We start from the raw sequence: 18,434 nt of genomic DNA, 5'->3' as shown, positions 1-18,434 counted from the left end.
GTCTGTAATGGAATGATACGATGATGGAGTCTCTCTTTTGAAATGAATAGTGCAGCAATTAAAAGGCTGACTGCGTGAGGCGAGTCCAGCTGTGACCTCAGGACGGTGTGAAGACATAAAGCAGCCGGTTGTATCCCGCACCCGCTGGAGCCCTCTTCCCTAGACATCTGCTAAGAAGATGGACGAGCAATAAAAGAAATGGATTTGCCTAGACACCCAATTTCCCGACGCTCTCCCTCCCCAACATCTGCCGTAAATCTCGTCTGTGTCGCGCACACCGCAGCTGTGGCAGCTCTTGCACCTCCCCAAACTTTTTTCTCCCTCGCTTTTATTTAGTTTTTTTTTTACCACCTTTCCTCATTCATACCCCTTAGTCATTAGTTAACTGAATGTGTGACCATCCCACAGTGAAGTTCACAGTTGGAGCACGTTGCAGATGTAGGAAGGAGAAAAAGAAGGACAGATGGCAGACATTCATTATAGCCTTCCTCCGTCGTTCTGGGTCTCCCTCCCCAACTGGTCAGTGCACCCGTTACTTATGGTCTCGGGGTGATGACATCATTGATCATGATCCAATAGTGGAGCAAAGCTATTTGTGGAACATTGCAGATTCATTTAAGACCCGACTCTGCACCTGAGGCTGTGAGGAGCCAGACTGATAACTCTCTTACATGCTCCACAGACAAGAATCTCATTGGCTTCAAGAGTGCATGCTTGCACCTCAATAGACAACACAGCAAGCCAGGACCACCTGTCTCCCTCTGTGTGTGATGGAAACAAAGGTTGCAAAGCTTACAGTGCCATAATTTGTGCGTTTTCAGAGAGCTAAAACCTCTTTGCCTGTACTGTGAAGGGTCCAGGCCCAATCTAAAAGCTCACTGTGAGTCAATGTTAAACAGGTGGACACAGTGGGAGAGCGGAGTGGTGACTTGTTGGAAGAGCAGAAAGGAATGGCATTCCTTCAGAGAAATAGCACAGATGGCCTTTGCACGTGTTCAGTTAAAATTCATATTGTTCAGCTCTGTACCTGCGCACAGCAATCTATGAGTGCATTGGGCATGTGCAGAGAGGTGAGATTGATAGTGCAGCTGGGTCTGGGTATGCAGGGATTTTTTTTCTTCAATGTAGTTGGGAGAAATGTGAGATTGAACTGTTTAAGTCAGATTGGTGGAATAGCTTAAGGGCTTAGTGGAGATGAAGTTGCATGATTGCCCCGCTTGATCTGTGACGGCTCTGTGAAGTCTTAGGTTTTATTGAAAAAAAGTCTGTGTTTGTGTGTGTGTCCCTCTCAGAATATCATACTGCACAGCGGACAAGATGCACGACAAAGTGTTCGCCTACATCGTCCAGAGCCAACAGAACGAGACCCTTGAGTGCCATGCCTTCCTCTGCACCAAGAGGAAAGTGGTAAGTAAAAGGAGTATGTGTGGTTGTGTGTGTCTGCACTGTACCCACTGTATATAGAAGTAGGCTGTATTGGCCAAGTATTCCATTAAGCTGCTCATGTCGACACCTAAGTTGCACACAGTCACCTTCTATAACTGGTCACAGACAGTTTCAAAGCATCTAGATCAGCAGAGCTGCTAAAATATCTGTGTGCCCATCTCACTGCCTAATCCTAATACTTTCAAATTCATGGCAAAATGGAGTTTGTAGGCTACAATCTGTGCATGCGGCACATTCAGGCATTCAGCTCAACCCTTGCTCCAGGCAATCGAGGGGAGAGCTCTTTATGCATATGGATATGTTGCGAAGAGATCTCAAAATACCTGCACTGCCACTTTGAGTCGCACTTTACTTGTATGTGTGCGATTCTGTCTTTCTGGAGAAAAGGAAGGAGGCAGAACATGAAGGGAGGGGAGGCTGTCATCCCTCTCCAGCATTCCCTCCGTCCCTGGAGGTTTGCAGAATGAGCGAGCCACTCCCTCCCCTTCCTTCCCCTTGCTAATTTTGTTCTGGCCAAAAGGCCACGTATCCTCCCAGCTCCATAAACAACTCGTCATGGAGCCCCTGGGTTTCTCTTCCTCCTCTTCAAGTATCTGTTAAGGAACTCCTCCTCGTGTCCGTGATCGGTTCCTGTTTTTATCACTGGCCCTGTAATACAGAGTTCCCTCCCTTCCCGCAATTGCCCTTCCATAGATTTGATGAGTTTGTGTGTTATTCATCTTCCTTTTTTCTTTTACCCCTCTGTGTCTGTCTGTCTCTCTCTCTCTCTCTCTCTGTCTCTCTCTCTCTCTCTCTACCAGGCCCAGGCAGTAACACTAACAGTGGCTCAGGCTTTCAGAGTGGCGTTCGAGTTCTGGCAGGCTGCCAAGGAAGGTACGCATGGTCGCCCCGACGACCGGAGGAGTGTGACGGCTGAGTGGAACCGTTCCCCCGTCTTCCTCCTCCACCACTCCCCTCTCCCCCCCCGTCTCCCACTCTTTTGTGCCGTACCTCACTTTCTCCTCCGCTGTTGGTTCTTCATTCTCTCTCTTTCTTTTTTTCCTTCAGTCTCTTTCTCATTCTCCCGCTCCCTCGCTGTCTCTCACTCTTGCTCTCTCATTACCATCCTCCCCCACTGTTGTTATTCTCCACGTTTACTGTAACTATCTTTTATCTTCGTACATGGTGGGAGCATCGGGCGGCCAAACAATGAGCCTGTCTTTCACACTGCGATTTCCTGGACAATGTGGCAACATAAATTCTTCCTGTCTACCCCTGGACTTAGCCTTGACACTCCCCCCCCCCCACTCCCACCTGTCACTGTTACACACACACACAGAGGAATGTCCACACATTGATTGGAGCAGTCCCCCATCCAGCGGTTAAATCATAGCCCGGAGAACAGTGAGACCTGGTGTAGTTTAGTGAAGCTTCTTTATTAAGGGCAACTCAGTCATGGTTAAAGACTCATCTAGATATCGACAGGAGAAGGGAAGAGAGGAATTAAGGCTAGCCCGGGGCAGAGGTGGGCCGGCTGGCTGGAGTAAATCTTCTCCGCTTCCTTTACTGTTACTGCTTATGGTGAGAACGGGACTCAGATGTGTGGGAGCCGGGATTTTCCCCAGATATATTTCTTCTTTCCTCCCTCACACCACTCCCTGCTCTATAAAAATGTTAGCTCCTCATTATCAATTTATATATTTTTTTCCTTTTCATGTCAAACTTCTAAAACATTCTACTCCTTTAAAGACTGAAATGGTGAACGTCCTTAATAGCAGACTATGCTCAGAAGACAGGCTGACACACGCGCTCAGGCACCGATGTGGACACACGGCAGACGTTCAAAGTGCTGTGTAAGGACGGTGTCACACACAGCCCCTCACTCTTTTGTACAGCTCAGCAGAACATGCATGTAATTTACTGCATGTATGACTCCCATTTAAATGAGAGGTCCTCAGGGGGGCTTTGCCACATAAAGTGGGCGGTTACTATATCACTGTGTCTCCCATCTTCATCTCTACATGCGTGCGACTCGTGTGCCGCCTTGTGCGCACACCTTGAATCTCGGGAACGTGCGTTGTCGCTGTCAATCCGCTTCTGCACCTGGCACCTCGATTCCCCCTCGTCGACTTGTTTTCTTTTCCCTGTCTGAAGCCCCCACCCCCAATCCCGGCACTCGTCTGTGTTTATTACCGTCAGGGAGATGGGTGAAGAAGAGGGGAGGGGAAAGAGGGGGATGGGGATGAGGAGAGAGGGCAAGAGAGCATGAAGGGGGAGGGGGGTAGGGTGGGCGTTGTGATGGGGGAGTGTGCAAGAGGGAAACGAAAATGATTGTGTGTGTCAGTGTCAGCGAACCCCCCCGACAGCTTTGGTGCCAGTGCCATTGATTCTGTCTGAGAAAGTGAAGGCGAGCTTATTTATTCAATCCTTTAGAGACACACACACACACACACACACACACACACACACACACACACACACACACACACACACACATACAGTAACAAAAATCAACCCCCCTCTTTGATTTACTCCACATTTCTACTGCTTCTCTACTGTGGTGTTAACGAATATATTAATTTGGGCGCATTTTCCATGTTTTTTGGGGGGTTATTTTTCCAAAGATCAAGGCCATGGGCTTCTTGCTCCACGCCTCTTCGTTTGGCTCTCCGCATTTCCGAGTTGAATATTAAAAACTGCAAATTAGTGCGTGCAGCCTTCTCTTCAGCCCGCTCAGCTCCACTCTTTCACCTTACTCCCTCGCTTCACTTTCCTTCCCCGTCTCTCTTCCCCCTCCCCTTTATCTCTCGCTCGCTTTTCCTCTCTCCCCGTTCTCCGTCTCCTCTCCTGCTCTTAGTCTGCTCAGAGAGGCGAGCCTGGTAACCCGTCTAATTTGCCAAGCTGTGTGTTTCGTCTCGTTCAATACAATGTCACTGATGAAGGAGAACGGAGTCAGAGGAGGGGAAAGGAAAGAATATCTTTCAAAACGCAGTGGTGGTGTTCTCTTGTGGCAGAGAAGAAGGGAGCGAGATGGGGAGAGAACTGGAGAGGAAAAAAAACCCTTTTGAGGCTGTTACATGCAAGTTACAAGACCCCAGAGGATCGGGGCAAGGAAAAGCAAGGGGGGTGTCTAACTGCGTCTAGTTTGTTCCTCGTTTCTTACAAACTCTTCTCCGCCCGCCACAGTGGTTCTCTACAGCCGACTACACGTGCCTGACCCACATTTCACTATATACTGCCACTCCCGTATTTATGTATAAGAAGTCTGGGTTCGTAGAGTATTCACTGTGAACACTACAGCTAGCTTTGAACTGGCATATCCTTTGGAGTTGTTTCCATGTCTAGCAGTAGTTTCGCATTCAGTCAGACAGAAAACTGTGCACTGGTAAGACCATGGGGGGAAAACAGGTACCCAGGGAAGGGTTTATAATGCAGCCATCACTAAGCTACTGTGGCTCTCATGGGGAATAGGATGGTTCCAAAGTGGAAGCTGTTTTTATTTTCCAGACCAAGGATGGTTAAGAAATCATAAAACGCCTCCTTACTGTAAGCAGCTCCCTTGAGGGATAGGCTGGAATGGGCATTCAATCTCTAGCCACATTATTGGAAGTATGAGTTACAGTGGGTCAGCAGCTGGGCCCTTTGGAGGAGTTATCACACTTGCGCCGAGCGTCTCATGTTTTCCTGAGTGACTCGGAAGTATTGCATCTACCTTACCTTCACGCCAGGGGAAATGTTGATACTGTAGGTAAGGTGGATGTGTGTTTATGTGTACGTTTGTGAGTTTGAGAGACGGAGTGTGTGTGCGCCTCCACACATCCCTCTAGATTTAGAATAGTTTCAGACTTTTTTCTTTGAAAAGTGCCTCAGAAAGCTGGTACTAGACTGATTGAGTCGGGGAGAGCAGCATTGTGCAGGAAATATAAGGATGCTCTCGTCTGTTGGAGTTGGTGACCTACACTGTGTTTTAAGCCCCGCTCTCAGCAGGTGAGACGGTTTGGAGCGAACAGAGAGCTTTATCCATCTGACCCAGATGCCACTTGACAGCAGAGTGGTAGAAATTGCTCTCTGTCTTGCTCTTGAGGTAGAAGTGAATAGTGTTTTCTTTCTCCGCTGTTTACAAGCTGTGGTTACTGGCTGCTGTATTAATCGTGGAGCCTGTTACAAATGTTTCAGCTGGCCAGTTGCCTGAGAAATAGCCATCGCTTTATCTGCCAATTAAGTTCTACCAGTTTGTTTACGCACATTATACGCATGGCTAGCGAAACTTTCTCAGCAGCTAAAGAAGTAAACAGTTCCCTTGACAAAGCACTGCGAGGGCTTTCACCTCTAACCCCACGGATGCGAGTTCCTGATTAGTGCCTCGCTGTATTTTGCTGACTGCTCTCTCTCCCCCAACCCCCCTGCTGTTCTCCCCGCAGAGAAAGAGAAGCGAGTGAAGTCGGGCTCAGACGGAGAAGGAGCCAGCAGCTCCCAGTCGGAGAGCTCGGCCAGCCTGGGCAGCCTGAAGGGAGGAGGTGAGTCGGTGTCACCCATCATCACATCTTTCTCCCTCTCCCCCAGTCTCTCTGTCACAGCAATCATAGCCTCGGGGGAAGAACGCTATTCAACCACTCCTCAAAGGTTGGCCTATATTGGTGCCGCAGGTCGGCTCACAACAATCTGCGTTTTTTTTTTTTGGTTGTCCTTATTATGTAGAATCTGTCATCATTAAAACGAACAGCAAATGTCACCATATGCATTTAGTATATTTGACATTTTTAGGATGATTATGATGATAATGGTAATGATGATGCTCTCTTCAATTTGGAAGAGAGAAGGCTCCTTTGCCACGTAGATCCATTAGAAAAAGTCTTGGTTCACCAATCCCCCAGGCTGTCCCAGTGACATTTTCTGATATTAGAAAACTCTCCATGGAAGACTAAAGAGACAAACGGTCATATTCTTTGGCACTCTGAAAGCACAACCACAGCGCTGTTTGTTTGGAAAGCGTGACAGGGGCCTACATTTTCCATGACCCGACTGTTCCTGTTCTATCAAATTTTCTATGCAGTCATATTCCAGGATTCCACGACTTGAGACGCGAGTCAGTTCCTCTAAACATGTTGTTGACGGTCACTGAGCCAGACAACCTTGAGGCCTTATTAGCTCCATGCATTATCCACAGCCTAAGACGAAATGTGATGAGTAGTATCCTTTTGCCAGCGGCACAATGGCTCTACAATAATTCTACATAACCCTTTCCATTTGTGTGTCTGTGTCTTTGTGCATGCCTGTCTGTGTCTGAGGGGCGGATGGGAAAAAGACACTTTTCATGCCAATGGCCAATATTAGCATTTTCACTGAACTTTTGGGGGGTGGAGGTTTCACTCTGAGGCAGGTCAACTCCAAAAATGTCTGAAAACATCAGCTTAGCACTGCGCTTCCCCTTCGCCCGGCCAGGTGGCCCTCAGCCAGAGTAGGATCTCTCTAAATCTGCCCTGACACTGTTTATGTGGGGCTGTGGCCCTGGATATACAACATTTTGGTTTTTGGGATGATCCCTAGTGAGAAGATTCACCAAAATGGGCCTTGGAAACAGATTGTGGTAACAGAGAAGCTTGGTGTAGTACGTTTGGAGTAGCATTATCCCACTGAGCATTCAGCGGGACATTTGGCTGCCCATGGATGGGATTTCTGTCAAGTAAAATGGCATAATTGCACAGCAGAGTAATGCAGTTTTGGGAGCTCCTGAGTGCTTTTTCAGAAATAGGCTGTTTCTCTGTTGCCAAAGGTTTTCATCGTCAGCCCTTAAGAGGTGATCGGGGACAGCAGGGCTTTAGTGCTAATAGAATGTTACGTTTGTGTAGCCTTCACTTTGGCTGATAGAATTCACCCTACTGAGTCAGAGAGACTGTCGGTATCAGTGAATGGTGTTGTCAGTCGATTCAGCTTTATTCATGAGACATGATACCTCCAACTCTCCCCCAGCTTCCTGCCTGTCATAGTAGCCTGTGCGTGTGTCAGTCTGTTTGTGGCCGCAAAATTTAGATGCCATTGTTCCCTGTGCTGCCCTGATTATAAAAGGGGATTTAGCTTCCTTGAGACTCACCCTGTCTGCTCAGCTTCCCTGGGTCAAATGTGCCAGCCGGGTGCTCCAGGGTTCCAAAACCTCACGATCACCTCCCCAAACATCCAAGCTGTTAACTTGGAAGCATTACAGTCAGATGACCCACGATCCCTCCTCTCCCTGGGATGGACATATCAGATGACCAGTCCCTGAGATAATTGCCTCCTTCATGAAAGGGAAAATGCTTTAAATGCCATTGAGCCAGTGTTGATGGAGAGACCGGGTTGAGGGGAACTGCTTCTGCAGGCTGACTCGGGCATTTATGAGCCTCTCTCTTTTGGGGAGCCGTGCATAATGGGGAAAAAGTAATTTTAGGATAATAAAGGGTCGAGATAGAAGAGGGTGCTTAACCGACATGAGTAGTGATAGTAATAGAGAAATGAAGAGGTCATTGAGTTTTGACCGTTCTTTTCTCAACGGACAACATCAGCCTAAGGAATAGCTCGAAATTCAGGTTTACACACATTATTAACACACATTAATCATCCAGCACGGCCATTAGAAGCCAATCACATTAGAGACCACTAGTGTCTCTGTGGTTCGGTGTGCAAGTCAGGGGGTTACCCCATGCCCACTTATCACCAAGTGACAATCCACAGATGGCCACATCAATGAAATACATTAGAGGCTTAAAAAGGAAAATTGGACCCTAATGAATGGCGTCATAGCCTTTGTGCACACATGCTTCTGTTTACTGTTACACAAGTGTACAATAATCACAAGAGCCCAGCAAATGGTGATATGGAGCAAATTTATCTTCATAATCATGCTGTTTACTCTTGGCTAACACTTAATACTGCAATAATGCAATTCAATAGGAATTTAACCTTATGGCGAAGTTATAGATTGCATCTATATTTGTATGCCTTTGTATGTGAATTGTGTGTACATTTCACATTGTTTGTGTGTTTGATATGTGTTGCAGAAGTGGCCACAGGGAAACTTCTGGACTTGGCAGAGGGGGCCAATGCAGCACTGGTCCACTCAGGAACAACGGAGACCGAACCGGATCCCTTTATGGTGCATAACCCCACAACAGAGAACAACAATACTGTATGGGTAAGACAAGAGTTGGGCTGGTCAGTAAGGTTCAGTCATAACCAGCTGTTGGGGCTTGATAAGATGGGAAAGGAATAATGGCATTTTATGGGTAAAAGGGTAACAATACTTAATTGGCTAAAGTGCCTGGCGGTGTACCTGTTGTATTCACAGGAGTGTATTCTGTATTTATAGTGCTGGTATGTTGAGTTAGAGTTAGACAATAGTGCATTGAACAGAACGTGCCTTATCAGATGGTCCACATAGCTGGACAGGGAGTGGGGCTGCCCTTAGCCTACATTAACCTATCAAGACCACATGAAAAGGTTAGAGAAAGGTGGGGAGAGGTGATTTGTGTGTGTGTTTGTGTGTGTGCATGCACGTGTGAATGCACTGACTTATTATAACCCAGACCCTCTATTTATAGTTTTCCTAAGTCACAGATGTAATAGCACAGCTGCTCACACAAGCAAACATTTTCCTAAATAAACACTGTTTACTTAGGTCTCTCCTGACACAAACTTTGCCTCTGTGAACCAACACATATGTGTTTTGTCTGGCAGGAGTTGGAGGACGGTCTGGACGAGGCTTTCTCAAGGTGAGAAGGCGTTTGGATTTGGTTTCCACAATGCCCAGGCTCTGTTAAACAGCCACACAAACTGTGTTCTGGAAATAGCCACCCGTGGTTTGGGCTGCTGTTATAATAAATGCTGCCACTCCCTCTGCTTGGCTCACCGCGGTGCGCTCCCACAGCCAGGAGACCGGCTCGGTTTACAGGCCCCGGCACAGCAGACACCCGCCCTGAGTCATGCTGCTTTCGTAGGCTCCATTTACCACCATCTCAGGCCCACACACTGATTTCACAGAAGCTCTCTCAAAGGCAAATTTCAGGAAGCCTGTGATTACAAATGGGTTCTGTTGAGGGACGCATACTGTAGTGGTATTTAGATCACAAAAGCAAAAGAAAATCTATTTCAGGGCAGAGTACTCGTGAGTTCTTTTTAGATGGTGCAACCATGAATGTGCTTAGTTTGGTTGCGAAATACCAAAAGCCATAGAAGTGTGGTGGGATAAAAGCACAGAAAAAGGAAACGAAGAAGCAGCAGAAAAAGGGGAAGCACTCAGAAGAAGTTAAGGTCCCATAATTCTCAGATTCAGAGTTGACAGGATAGATCCCCAAGTGCATTCTCCTCAAACTCATTTTATGCCATCCACAAGCTAATCTGAATCATGTTGGAGTCCACTTTGATTAATACCTCCCATTTAGTCTGTATCAGCAGCCCATCCAGATAAGCTTTGGTGGCCTGCTGTCTAGTTGCGTGGTGCGACTGTTTACTGCTATTTGTTTTAGACTCCACCATGAAAACTCATTCAACCCTTTATTAGTGCTTTTATTTCCGCTGGCTCTGCTTTTCATTCCCTCTGCTAATTTGACAGTGGCCTTCCTCTCTCTTTCTCTCTTTCATTTAATGGAGGGAGAATGTGCTCCACAGTCTGTAATCAAGCACTAAGAGGCCATTTTAGCCCCGTTATCAGATGATTATTTGTCTGCACACACTGTAATTACACCCCAACGCCGTTAATCTCCCACTCTGTGATTAACGAGGAGGCTCCCAGCACAAGCAGTGATGTATCCAGATGCAGATTTCCGTAATTGAAGGAGATTCAGGGGCCCAAGGGCCCAGTTCAAGTCTTTGTCCGTCAGGAGAAGCCGATTACAGACATGCACTAGTTGCTATTGGAGTCAGAGCTCAGCTGTGTTAAAGTGGGGAAGAGAAAATCAGACAATTCATGGCTCCATGAGTGAGGCTATTACTGAATGATAGTGTTTGTATTGTCTTCACTGTACATGATTGCTGATGTGCAGCACATATTGTGTTGGGCAAGGCATGAAGTATCTCCTATGTTGGTGGATTGCTTTCAGATTGTGATGTACCAGTATCTGTTTGCCCTTACTTGTAAATGTGCCTGGTTGTCAGTGCACTTTTTGAATAAGCTCTCCGAAGCAATTAGAGACTGGATTTTAGGATGGAAAAAAAAGACTATAAACAGAAGAGTTGGGGGGGGGAGTGAGATCTTGAGTTCTCCTCGAGAAAGAGCTATATATAAACCTCTTTCAGATTGGCAGGGTTTTTATTGTTTATGGTTATGCTTTCCTCCCTTCTCCTCAGGGAAAGAGGTGAAGTAGGGGCAGACTTTCTGCCCTAAATTTTAGCGAAGCACTCAGTATGTAAAAGGCAGTTTACGGGCACCTGGGCTTCTTTTCCCTCCCAACATGCTGGGGGTTGCATAATAGGCAGCACATCTGAGCATCACAAAAACATCTGTTCTCTTCCTGCAAGGCCAAGGATTTCATTCTCTGAGGATGGAGTCCAAAATACTGATCACAAGAGTTTCTGTTCCTTTCAGTTTATCTGACTTTAATTGATGTGTAATCTATTTCAGTCCTCTTGGACTGATTCGTTAGTGTAGTTATGAGTTATAACCCTAACCCTAACCTGAGTATTAATAGTGTTGTCACCTAAACCTTATTCCACCCAGTGTTCCTTAACTAACTTGAGACCAATTTATATGTTGAATCTGGAATAATTCTTTGTTATGTGATAGACTGCACTGCCATCTGCTGGCTGTAGACTATTGATGCACTTTCTAAATATAATAGTCTTCAGTGTCTATTGATCATAGTAAGGCAAAATGCATTATGGTGTAGTGATGTTTGCTTTGCTATGGGGTTTGAGAGACATGGGGCTGAGGTCAGTTAGCATTCTAGTTGTCAAATATGCTTGACCGTGAGGTTATAGCCTTGTGTAGCTCAACTGGAAGAGCATGATACTACCGGGAATAGGAATTTGAGGCCACTCACAAATGTATGCACTCGCTTTATTGTAAGACAGTTCGGAACCCAGCATCCACAAAAATGTATAAATGCCAAGCATTGCCTGACTTGTGATGTTTCCTTTGCACCCCCAGCCGCAGTCTGGATAGCTTTGAATCCTACTCAGGTAACAACGCCATTCACTGGATCTAGTTACCGCCACCCCATCCCTCCTTAGTCACCCCACCATCCACTCCCACTTCAAAAACAATTTGCTGTCTCCCTTTGCAAGCCCGCTCATCTGTCTGAGTATTTATGTTCGGACAAAGTATGTGGGACACATGTATTTTCACGTCATCCTGAGGCCATATACCATTAACACGGCTCAGAACCCTGTTCGACGTACTTGATGTAGTCACTTCACTGTCCACGTCCTCATCACAAGTGTTTTGTGTTTCTCCGCCTCACGCCCATCAGCATTGCGCTCTCCGTTGCTGCCGCATCACTGAATGAGTGATGTCATGGTGAGCTGAAGCGGTGTGTGTTCATATGTAGCTTTGACATGTTCAAAGGAGGTCTTTGTGTATGTAGAGGTGTCGTGTGTGTTTGTCACGGCAGTCTCATGTAGGGTTGTAATGTGATTGTCGCCTAGGGAACCATTTTGTTGCCACCGTCCGGCCATTGTGGCTCTGCTGTTCTTCATCAAAAGCACTAGATTAATAGCGGTGTCACTGTGTTCATAACTTTAGTATCTGTCCATACATGCTGTACACACAACACATTGTTCTTATGACTGTGTTTAACTGTGATGTCTCTAGATATTTAAACACTTTGAAGGTCCAGTTCATACCATTTCTCATACATTTTACATTTCATAGATGATCCTAATTTTGATCACTACACTGGTGTCATCATACTATTTTTCTTGTCTGATGAAGGTGAAAGATGTCTCACTCTTTGCTCTGTTCCCCCAGACTCGCTGAGTCTCGCACTAACCCCCAGGTCCTGGACATTGGGGTAAACCCTCAGGACTTAAACACTGAAGAGTGCCTGTCCCCAGGCAAATGGGACCAAGCGGACACGGACCTCACCGAACAAAAGGACGGTTTTGGGTTCTAAGGTGAATCCGCCACCGCAAAGGGGAAAACCAGGGAAAGATGAGGAGAAATGGTGGGCAATACATGGTTGGAAACTGGAGAAGTGGCAAAACGGACACTGGTGACATCAGTGGTGTTCCCACCTTTTCCTTGCTGCCAAGTCCTCTCAGTGGCGCCGTCTAGTGGCTGTGGATGCTACTGCATCTACCTGACCAGAGGAGGGCAAGATGAGCTGGCTGCTCACACAACAGACCAAAGCAATACAAACCAATTTATCCCTTTTCTATGAAAAAAACATGCAGTCATTTGATGTTTGTTACAGTCAGTGTATTAGTTTCTTTATGTTTCTGTTTATCCACTCATTGTACGTAATGGTATGTTTGCATACTGTATGTCTTTGTGTAAATGGCATTTAAGAAGTATGTGTGTATATATGTACAAACTGAGATATGAGAACTATGATGTATGTGTTGAGTTTGGCACAGTTCATTAAGTGATGTAAAGGTCAACAAGGGTGCTGTCACATTTATATTTCATTTACTTGCAGATGGAGAGCTGTAACTGGATTAGAGGGAAAAATTCACTGGTGAACGTTACAAAGCCACCAGTTGTAGTGATGGGGAGAAAAATGGAGAAAAATAAAGTTACTACCTGTTATGTGCTTCAAGGCTTCAGCCTTTGGTTGGGCAACAAAGGCTTTGAAAATTGTGTGTGCATGTTTGGTATAAGCGTATGCGTGAGAAATAGATGAGGACAAAATGACAATCCTATTTTTTTTTTGTAATGCAAAACCTATTTTTGCACTCCACATTCATACATCTCTAAAGCACATATCTCATGTAGGGGAATTTACCGTCAATAACCTTCAAGCTCATTATTATTTAGGCTTATATACCACTGTATGTTAAATTATAATGTTGCAATGATTTTGCTAGTTTACTGTACTGGGGACGGTTCCCAGTGTTATCTTTGGTATTTTGTTAATGTTTGAAATTAATTTAATTGAGTAATTCACATAAAGTTCAATAAAAATGAAAGTGTGTGTGATATTTGATTTATTCCAGTATCAGATTTTGCCATTTTTATTATAAACTCAGATCTACACCCAGCCCCAACGGCCTCAAGATATCATTGCCATTCATTTGCATTTACTTGCATCTCGACTCTGAATGCGATCCATGCATTGGCCCTCCAATGGCCTGAGAGACCAGAACTACATTGAAGTCAATAGGCTAAAAGGCCTAATATGGTCTGTTGTATCATTGTAGCCTGGAAATTGTCTAAAGTGACCGCATCATTTCAGGGTGAACGTATACGAATATAAATATATATGGCGAGATGATTTCTTGATTTCTTGTTTTTTTTTCTTTAGAATCTGTGCTTGTATAAAATCCACATTAGCATTGTGGCTAATCTGTGCTAAAAGTGTTCATGAATAACAGCAAAACACTACTGTCATTAAAAAGGTTGCTACTGCTGGAAATCATGTTGATGATTAACATCATCAGACAAACATGAATTATTGGTAAAAGACAAAAACTTACATTCTATCAAAAACAAAACATATGATCAAACTTTACATATAGAGGAAATACTACCCGGGTCATAAATTCAATACGGAATTAGAGGTTTCAATCATTCACAAGACACTTTTATGCAAATTTCTCCATTGGACCCCATTCTATCTAGTCTCTGTGAGAGAGCAAGCCATATTTGATGACTAAGGGGCAAAGGTGTGTTTTTTGAGTTGCATGTGAACCAAGGAGGATTTATAGTGAACATATAAATGCGTCTGCATACACAACACCTCTCACGCTTGACAACACTACGCTCGAAACTTCCATGTGTGGAATAACATCAAATGAAGCATTAGGCTACTTTACCATGCTTCTTTATGTATACGAGTATAAACTTTTTTTCTATTAAGGATAGGAAGCAATTAATATAAATTTAGCTAACTAAAACTGGATTAGCTAAGCTAACAGCTATATATGAGAGCTGCTATGATTGCCTCCATATGTTTGAAAAAAAAACATTTTATACTTTTAAACATAATTTAAACTGTTACTGACATAATATGTTTTGGAACTTGCAAATTTAGGTGCTGAAAGCAAGTATATAACCTCATTTACCTAACTGTTGGCTGTTTCATACGTCAAAGTGGAAAGCCAATCAGTTTAATACACTATTAGTATTTGCAGACTATTTTCTTTGAGCTGGAAATTTGAATACACTTTATATGAACAAGCCAAATGCAAAGCAGTGAACATAGACTAATTTGTCATCACCCATGTGAGGATGTCTGATTCATTTTACAACAGCGCTAAGGGTTGTGGAGAAAAAAACAGTGATAGCATTCACTGATAGAGACTCAGCTGTATGGGGATGTATGAGGGATGCAGAGTGTACCTACCTTAACTCACTTTACGTTTATAGGGTGACATGCTGTAATTCTTAAAGACAAAAACTCATGCTTTACCTAACAGTAAGCAGTCTCTAATTTATGTAAAATGCTTACATTTATGCTTTTCTGAAAATATAATTGTTTTTTGTTCATGATGGTAGTTGTTTTTCTTCTGACGATCACTGATTGGAGGCCACAGTTTTTCCACCTTTGCAGCTGCCACTAAATCACTGGATATCACTTTGACGTGTGAATGCTGAAGTACAGAAGTGTTCCCATTTTTCAATTTTGAGAGCAGCAGAGGTGATGGTGAAGAATGGATTATCTGCCACAAAAGATGTGGATGGTTTGACTCTGGCCTGACGGATGGCTGTTGCTTTGATGACACTTATGAGATTCCAGCAAAAAAATGTAAAGTCTCATTGCCCTGATGCTGTGGTTTCTCTAGACATTGGATGTTATAAGCAAAATTCACACCAGCGAACTTCATCATTGTGAACTACGTATTCCTCCAAGAAAGGTACAGAATCTTAGTCTGGATTTGATGTAATGACATCACATCCATCCAGAGAGAGAATGAATGCCTTTATGGAGAGCTGTCAGAGAGAGTGAGAGTATGACAAAAGCCCTCCTCAGGTCTCGTTCCAACACAGGAACAGTGGGTGGGGTAGAGAGGGATGGAGAAGATAAAGGTAAAGGAGGCAACGGGACAAAGAGAGAAGGGGTGACAGAAAGAAGAAAAGAGAATCGGGGAGAAGAGGTGATAGGAGAAGCGGGAGAGGGAAAAGAAGAAGTGGGAGGAGGAGTGAATGAAAAAGCAAGATGTATGGGGAGGAGAAAGGGAACAAAGGGGATGGAAAAATGGTGGTAGGGAGGAAAGAGAGAGGGGGGGAGAGGACATGACAGTAGGAAAAACAGGGAGAGAGAGGGGTAGCAGAAGCAATGTGGGGAGAGGCAGAGCTCCAGAGCTTGCTCCAGGGCTCGCTTCGCTCGATCCTGCCTGAGAGGGTCCGACCTTTCTGCAGCCTTGATCACCTGGAGCCCTCTGGTCCCTGGAAGTGCCCACCCCTTTTGTCCTTTAACTTTGATTACTGCTCTTACACTTTATTTGAATTAAGTTGGAGTCCTGTCAGGAGAGGTGACTCCGGGGGTGATACGGGAGCAGGTTTGAACACTGGAACACTGGGATATGTTTCTTTTTTACTTTATGCCTCCGTCAGATTAATAAAGTTACACCTATTCACACATGGGAACTTGTGTTTTCACATTTTAGAATGGTTGTCAGTGTTTAGTTGAGTCATACTTGAATTTTTCCATTTGGACATAAATTCTATGCCCTAGTAGCTATAGGTTTTGTGTTGTCCTTTAGGTTTTTTTTCATGTAAGACCCTTCTACTCTACTATTTACTGCAGGCCAGACCTATTGAGTAGCCAAGTCATCTACCTCTACCATGTTTTCTATATACCAGCCTGAGAAAAATTAGATCCATAAAGTGCATCTTATCTTATCTTATCTTATCTTATCACAACAAACTGAGAGAAAACGATCAAGACAATACAACCGGCACCCAAAGTCAAATTCACTCACTCAGAACAAAAAGTGAGCATGCAGCTACTAGAGGGTATGTCTTGTTTGTCCAGGACATAGTAGCTATGATGCATATTTTGCTGTATCACTGAGAACCGCTTTTTTCTGTATGAATGTTGAATCTCTAATATTTATGTTGACTTTTGCAAAATTGTTCCCTGGTCAGTTTCCTGGAGTGCCAATAATATGCTGTAATAGGTTCTACTGTTTCCATGGCAGTATAAATGAAGTGTTTATCTTCCATTGGGGGTCTGCTTGGGTGGTAATGGAAGCCACAAATTTCTACAAAACCACAATCCTGTTTGTAAGATGTCTAAGATATTTGATAGAATTTTCACGAGTTTCTCAGTCAGTGTACCTTATTTGAAACTATAGGGCTGGGTATTAAAAAAAACAATATGGCATAGTACTGTTGTTATCTATTGATCTCAAGGTATCCAAAAGCTTCTCAATATTGTAATTGCTATGTGATATAATATTGCAGAAATAAATTGAGCACGTTCTGATTCTATTAAAAAAGCAAATTGTATGTGCAAATACTATGCAGAAAATGATTTTTCTAAAAAAAAACAACAACAAAAAACGCTTTATTTTAGTGTGTGAGTGTGTGTGTGTGTGTGTGTCTCACTTTTGGGCCTATGATAAGTCTCACACATGCACACACAATCTCATAATTGCAAAATATTTTTTATGTAGGTTTTATTGATCCTCGTGAAAACATGCTATGACTTAATCTCATGCTACTTGGGCACGCCATGATGAAGTAAGCAAAGTAATATTTCATGCTCATGTTCACGGTTGCCATATTGGTTATATTTTTACTTTGGGAAAAAAATTACTGAACTATTTAAAAATTAAGTGTATATAAGTTCAGAACTTGAAAATGAGCAAATAGTATCGAGACATTTTCCAACGCTTTGGAAATTCAGTTTGTTCCCCCTTCAACCTCGACGTGCGCGTTCCTAAAATTTCTAACACCTGTGCGCATGCCCGAGAGATGTGAGCGCCTAATGAGTGGCTGCTAGTCACCGTTATCAATTAAGCTAGCTGATTTTTGAATGGAGGTAAGATTTTATAGTGGTATCATATTTTTTTGAGTGCTGGTACTGAATACAATTGGCTGGCATCAATGTAGAACTTAGTCAAAGTAAACTTTTTGGTAATTAACGGTAACGGTAACTAACTTAAGCTACCTAGCGCGCACGAGGGTTAAGTTAAAGCCAAAGTTTGCCAACTTCAGTTTGGATAAAGTAAATTAACGTTTTTCAGCTAACGTTGAGAATTATCGATTCTGTTTTTAGGCTTTTAGTCTGACTGCTAAATTATGTGAAATGGGTTAACCAGACTGATAGACATATTAACATTCACCTCATTGAGATAGGCAGCATCTGGTGTTAAATTTCTCAGGTAAGTTATTAATTTCTTAGCTAGCGTTTGAATTCGAACACTTTATCCGTGTATCGCCACTCACATTTGTAATTTTTCTGTTGTAATTTATGCACTGGTTTAATTTTGTGTTGTCGTTTTAGCTAGCTAACTCGGGAACAATTCGGGAAAATCCTGAGGAAAAACAGTAATCAAGACCATGTAACCAGAGCCCAAAGTTATCAGGTTTACTACTGATGAACCCTGTCCACAAAACTGTACCAAAATATTGTTACCCACTGAGTAAATGCGGATTGTCTGCAGCAGTATGATTATACCCATCCTCCTCTAACAACAAGCTCAGGGAAGATGTCTTGTCTGTTTCAGGCCAGTGGTCTGTGAAAGCAAGGAGGACTGGCAGAAGCACGTCAACATGGACCAGAAACATGAGAAGGACGATCTAGGTGCAGGACAAGGTACATATGAAGCGAAAAGGAGCAAAAATCATCTCCAAACCTGTGGTCAGTTATTAGTGAGGACCATATGATCAACACTAGCAACATACTTTAGTACTTAGTAAGTAAGCTACTCCT

At 43.9% G+C, this 18,434-nt stretch overlaps 1 protein-coding gene across 1 annotated transcript; it reads left to right on the top strand.

Moving 5' to 3' along the window:
• The first annotated feature begins 1,295 nt into the window (after positions 1-1,295).
• On the top strand, positions 1,296-13,542 carry LOC139645843 (low density lipoprotein receptor adapter protein 1-B-like). The gene is made up of 6 exons (XM_071521701.1): positions 1,296-1,407; positions 2,247-2,319; positions 5,847-5,942; positions 8,460-8,593; positions 9,136-9,170; positions 12,362-13,542. The coding sequence occupies exons 1-6, from the start codon at positions 1,318-1,320 to the stop codon at positions 12,504-12,506; spliced, it is 573 nt and encodes a 190-aa protein (XP_071377802.1). The 5' UTR covers positions 1,296-1,317; the 3' UTR covers positions 12,507-13,542.
• Positions 13,543-18,434: the final 4,892 nt, after the last annotated feature.

This window comes from Centroberyx affinis, unplaced genomic scaffold (genome assembly GCF_046629955.1).
Source record: "Centroberyx affinis isolate AG114_WGS23_722 - 3 ecotype Tasmania unplaced genomic scaffold, CSIRO-AGI_Caff_v1 ptg000915l_1, whole genome shotgun sequence".
In the NCBI taxonomy this organism is placed as follows: domain Eukaryota; kingdom Metazoa; phylum Chordata; class Actinopteri; order Beryciformes; family Berycidae; genus Centroberyx; species Centroberyx affinis.
This window is presented reverse-complemented; position numbering and strand designations above follow the sequence as displayed.

Bases quoted from the DNA above. Each gene is read 5' to 3' on its own strand.
- LOC139645843 (XM_071521701.1), top strand. From the start codon at position 1,318: ATGCACGACAAAGTGTTCGCCTACATCGTCCAGAGCCAACAGAACGAG. The intron at 1,408-2,246 runs GTAAGTAAAAGG...TCTCTCTACCAG, and splicing joins TCTGCACCAAGAGGAAAGTG to GCCCAGGCAGTAACACTAAC. The intron at 9,171-12,361 runs GTGAGAAGGCGT...CTGTTCCCCCAG, and splicing joins CTGGACGAGGCTTTCTCAAG to ACTCGCTGAGTCTCGCACTA.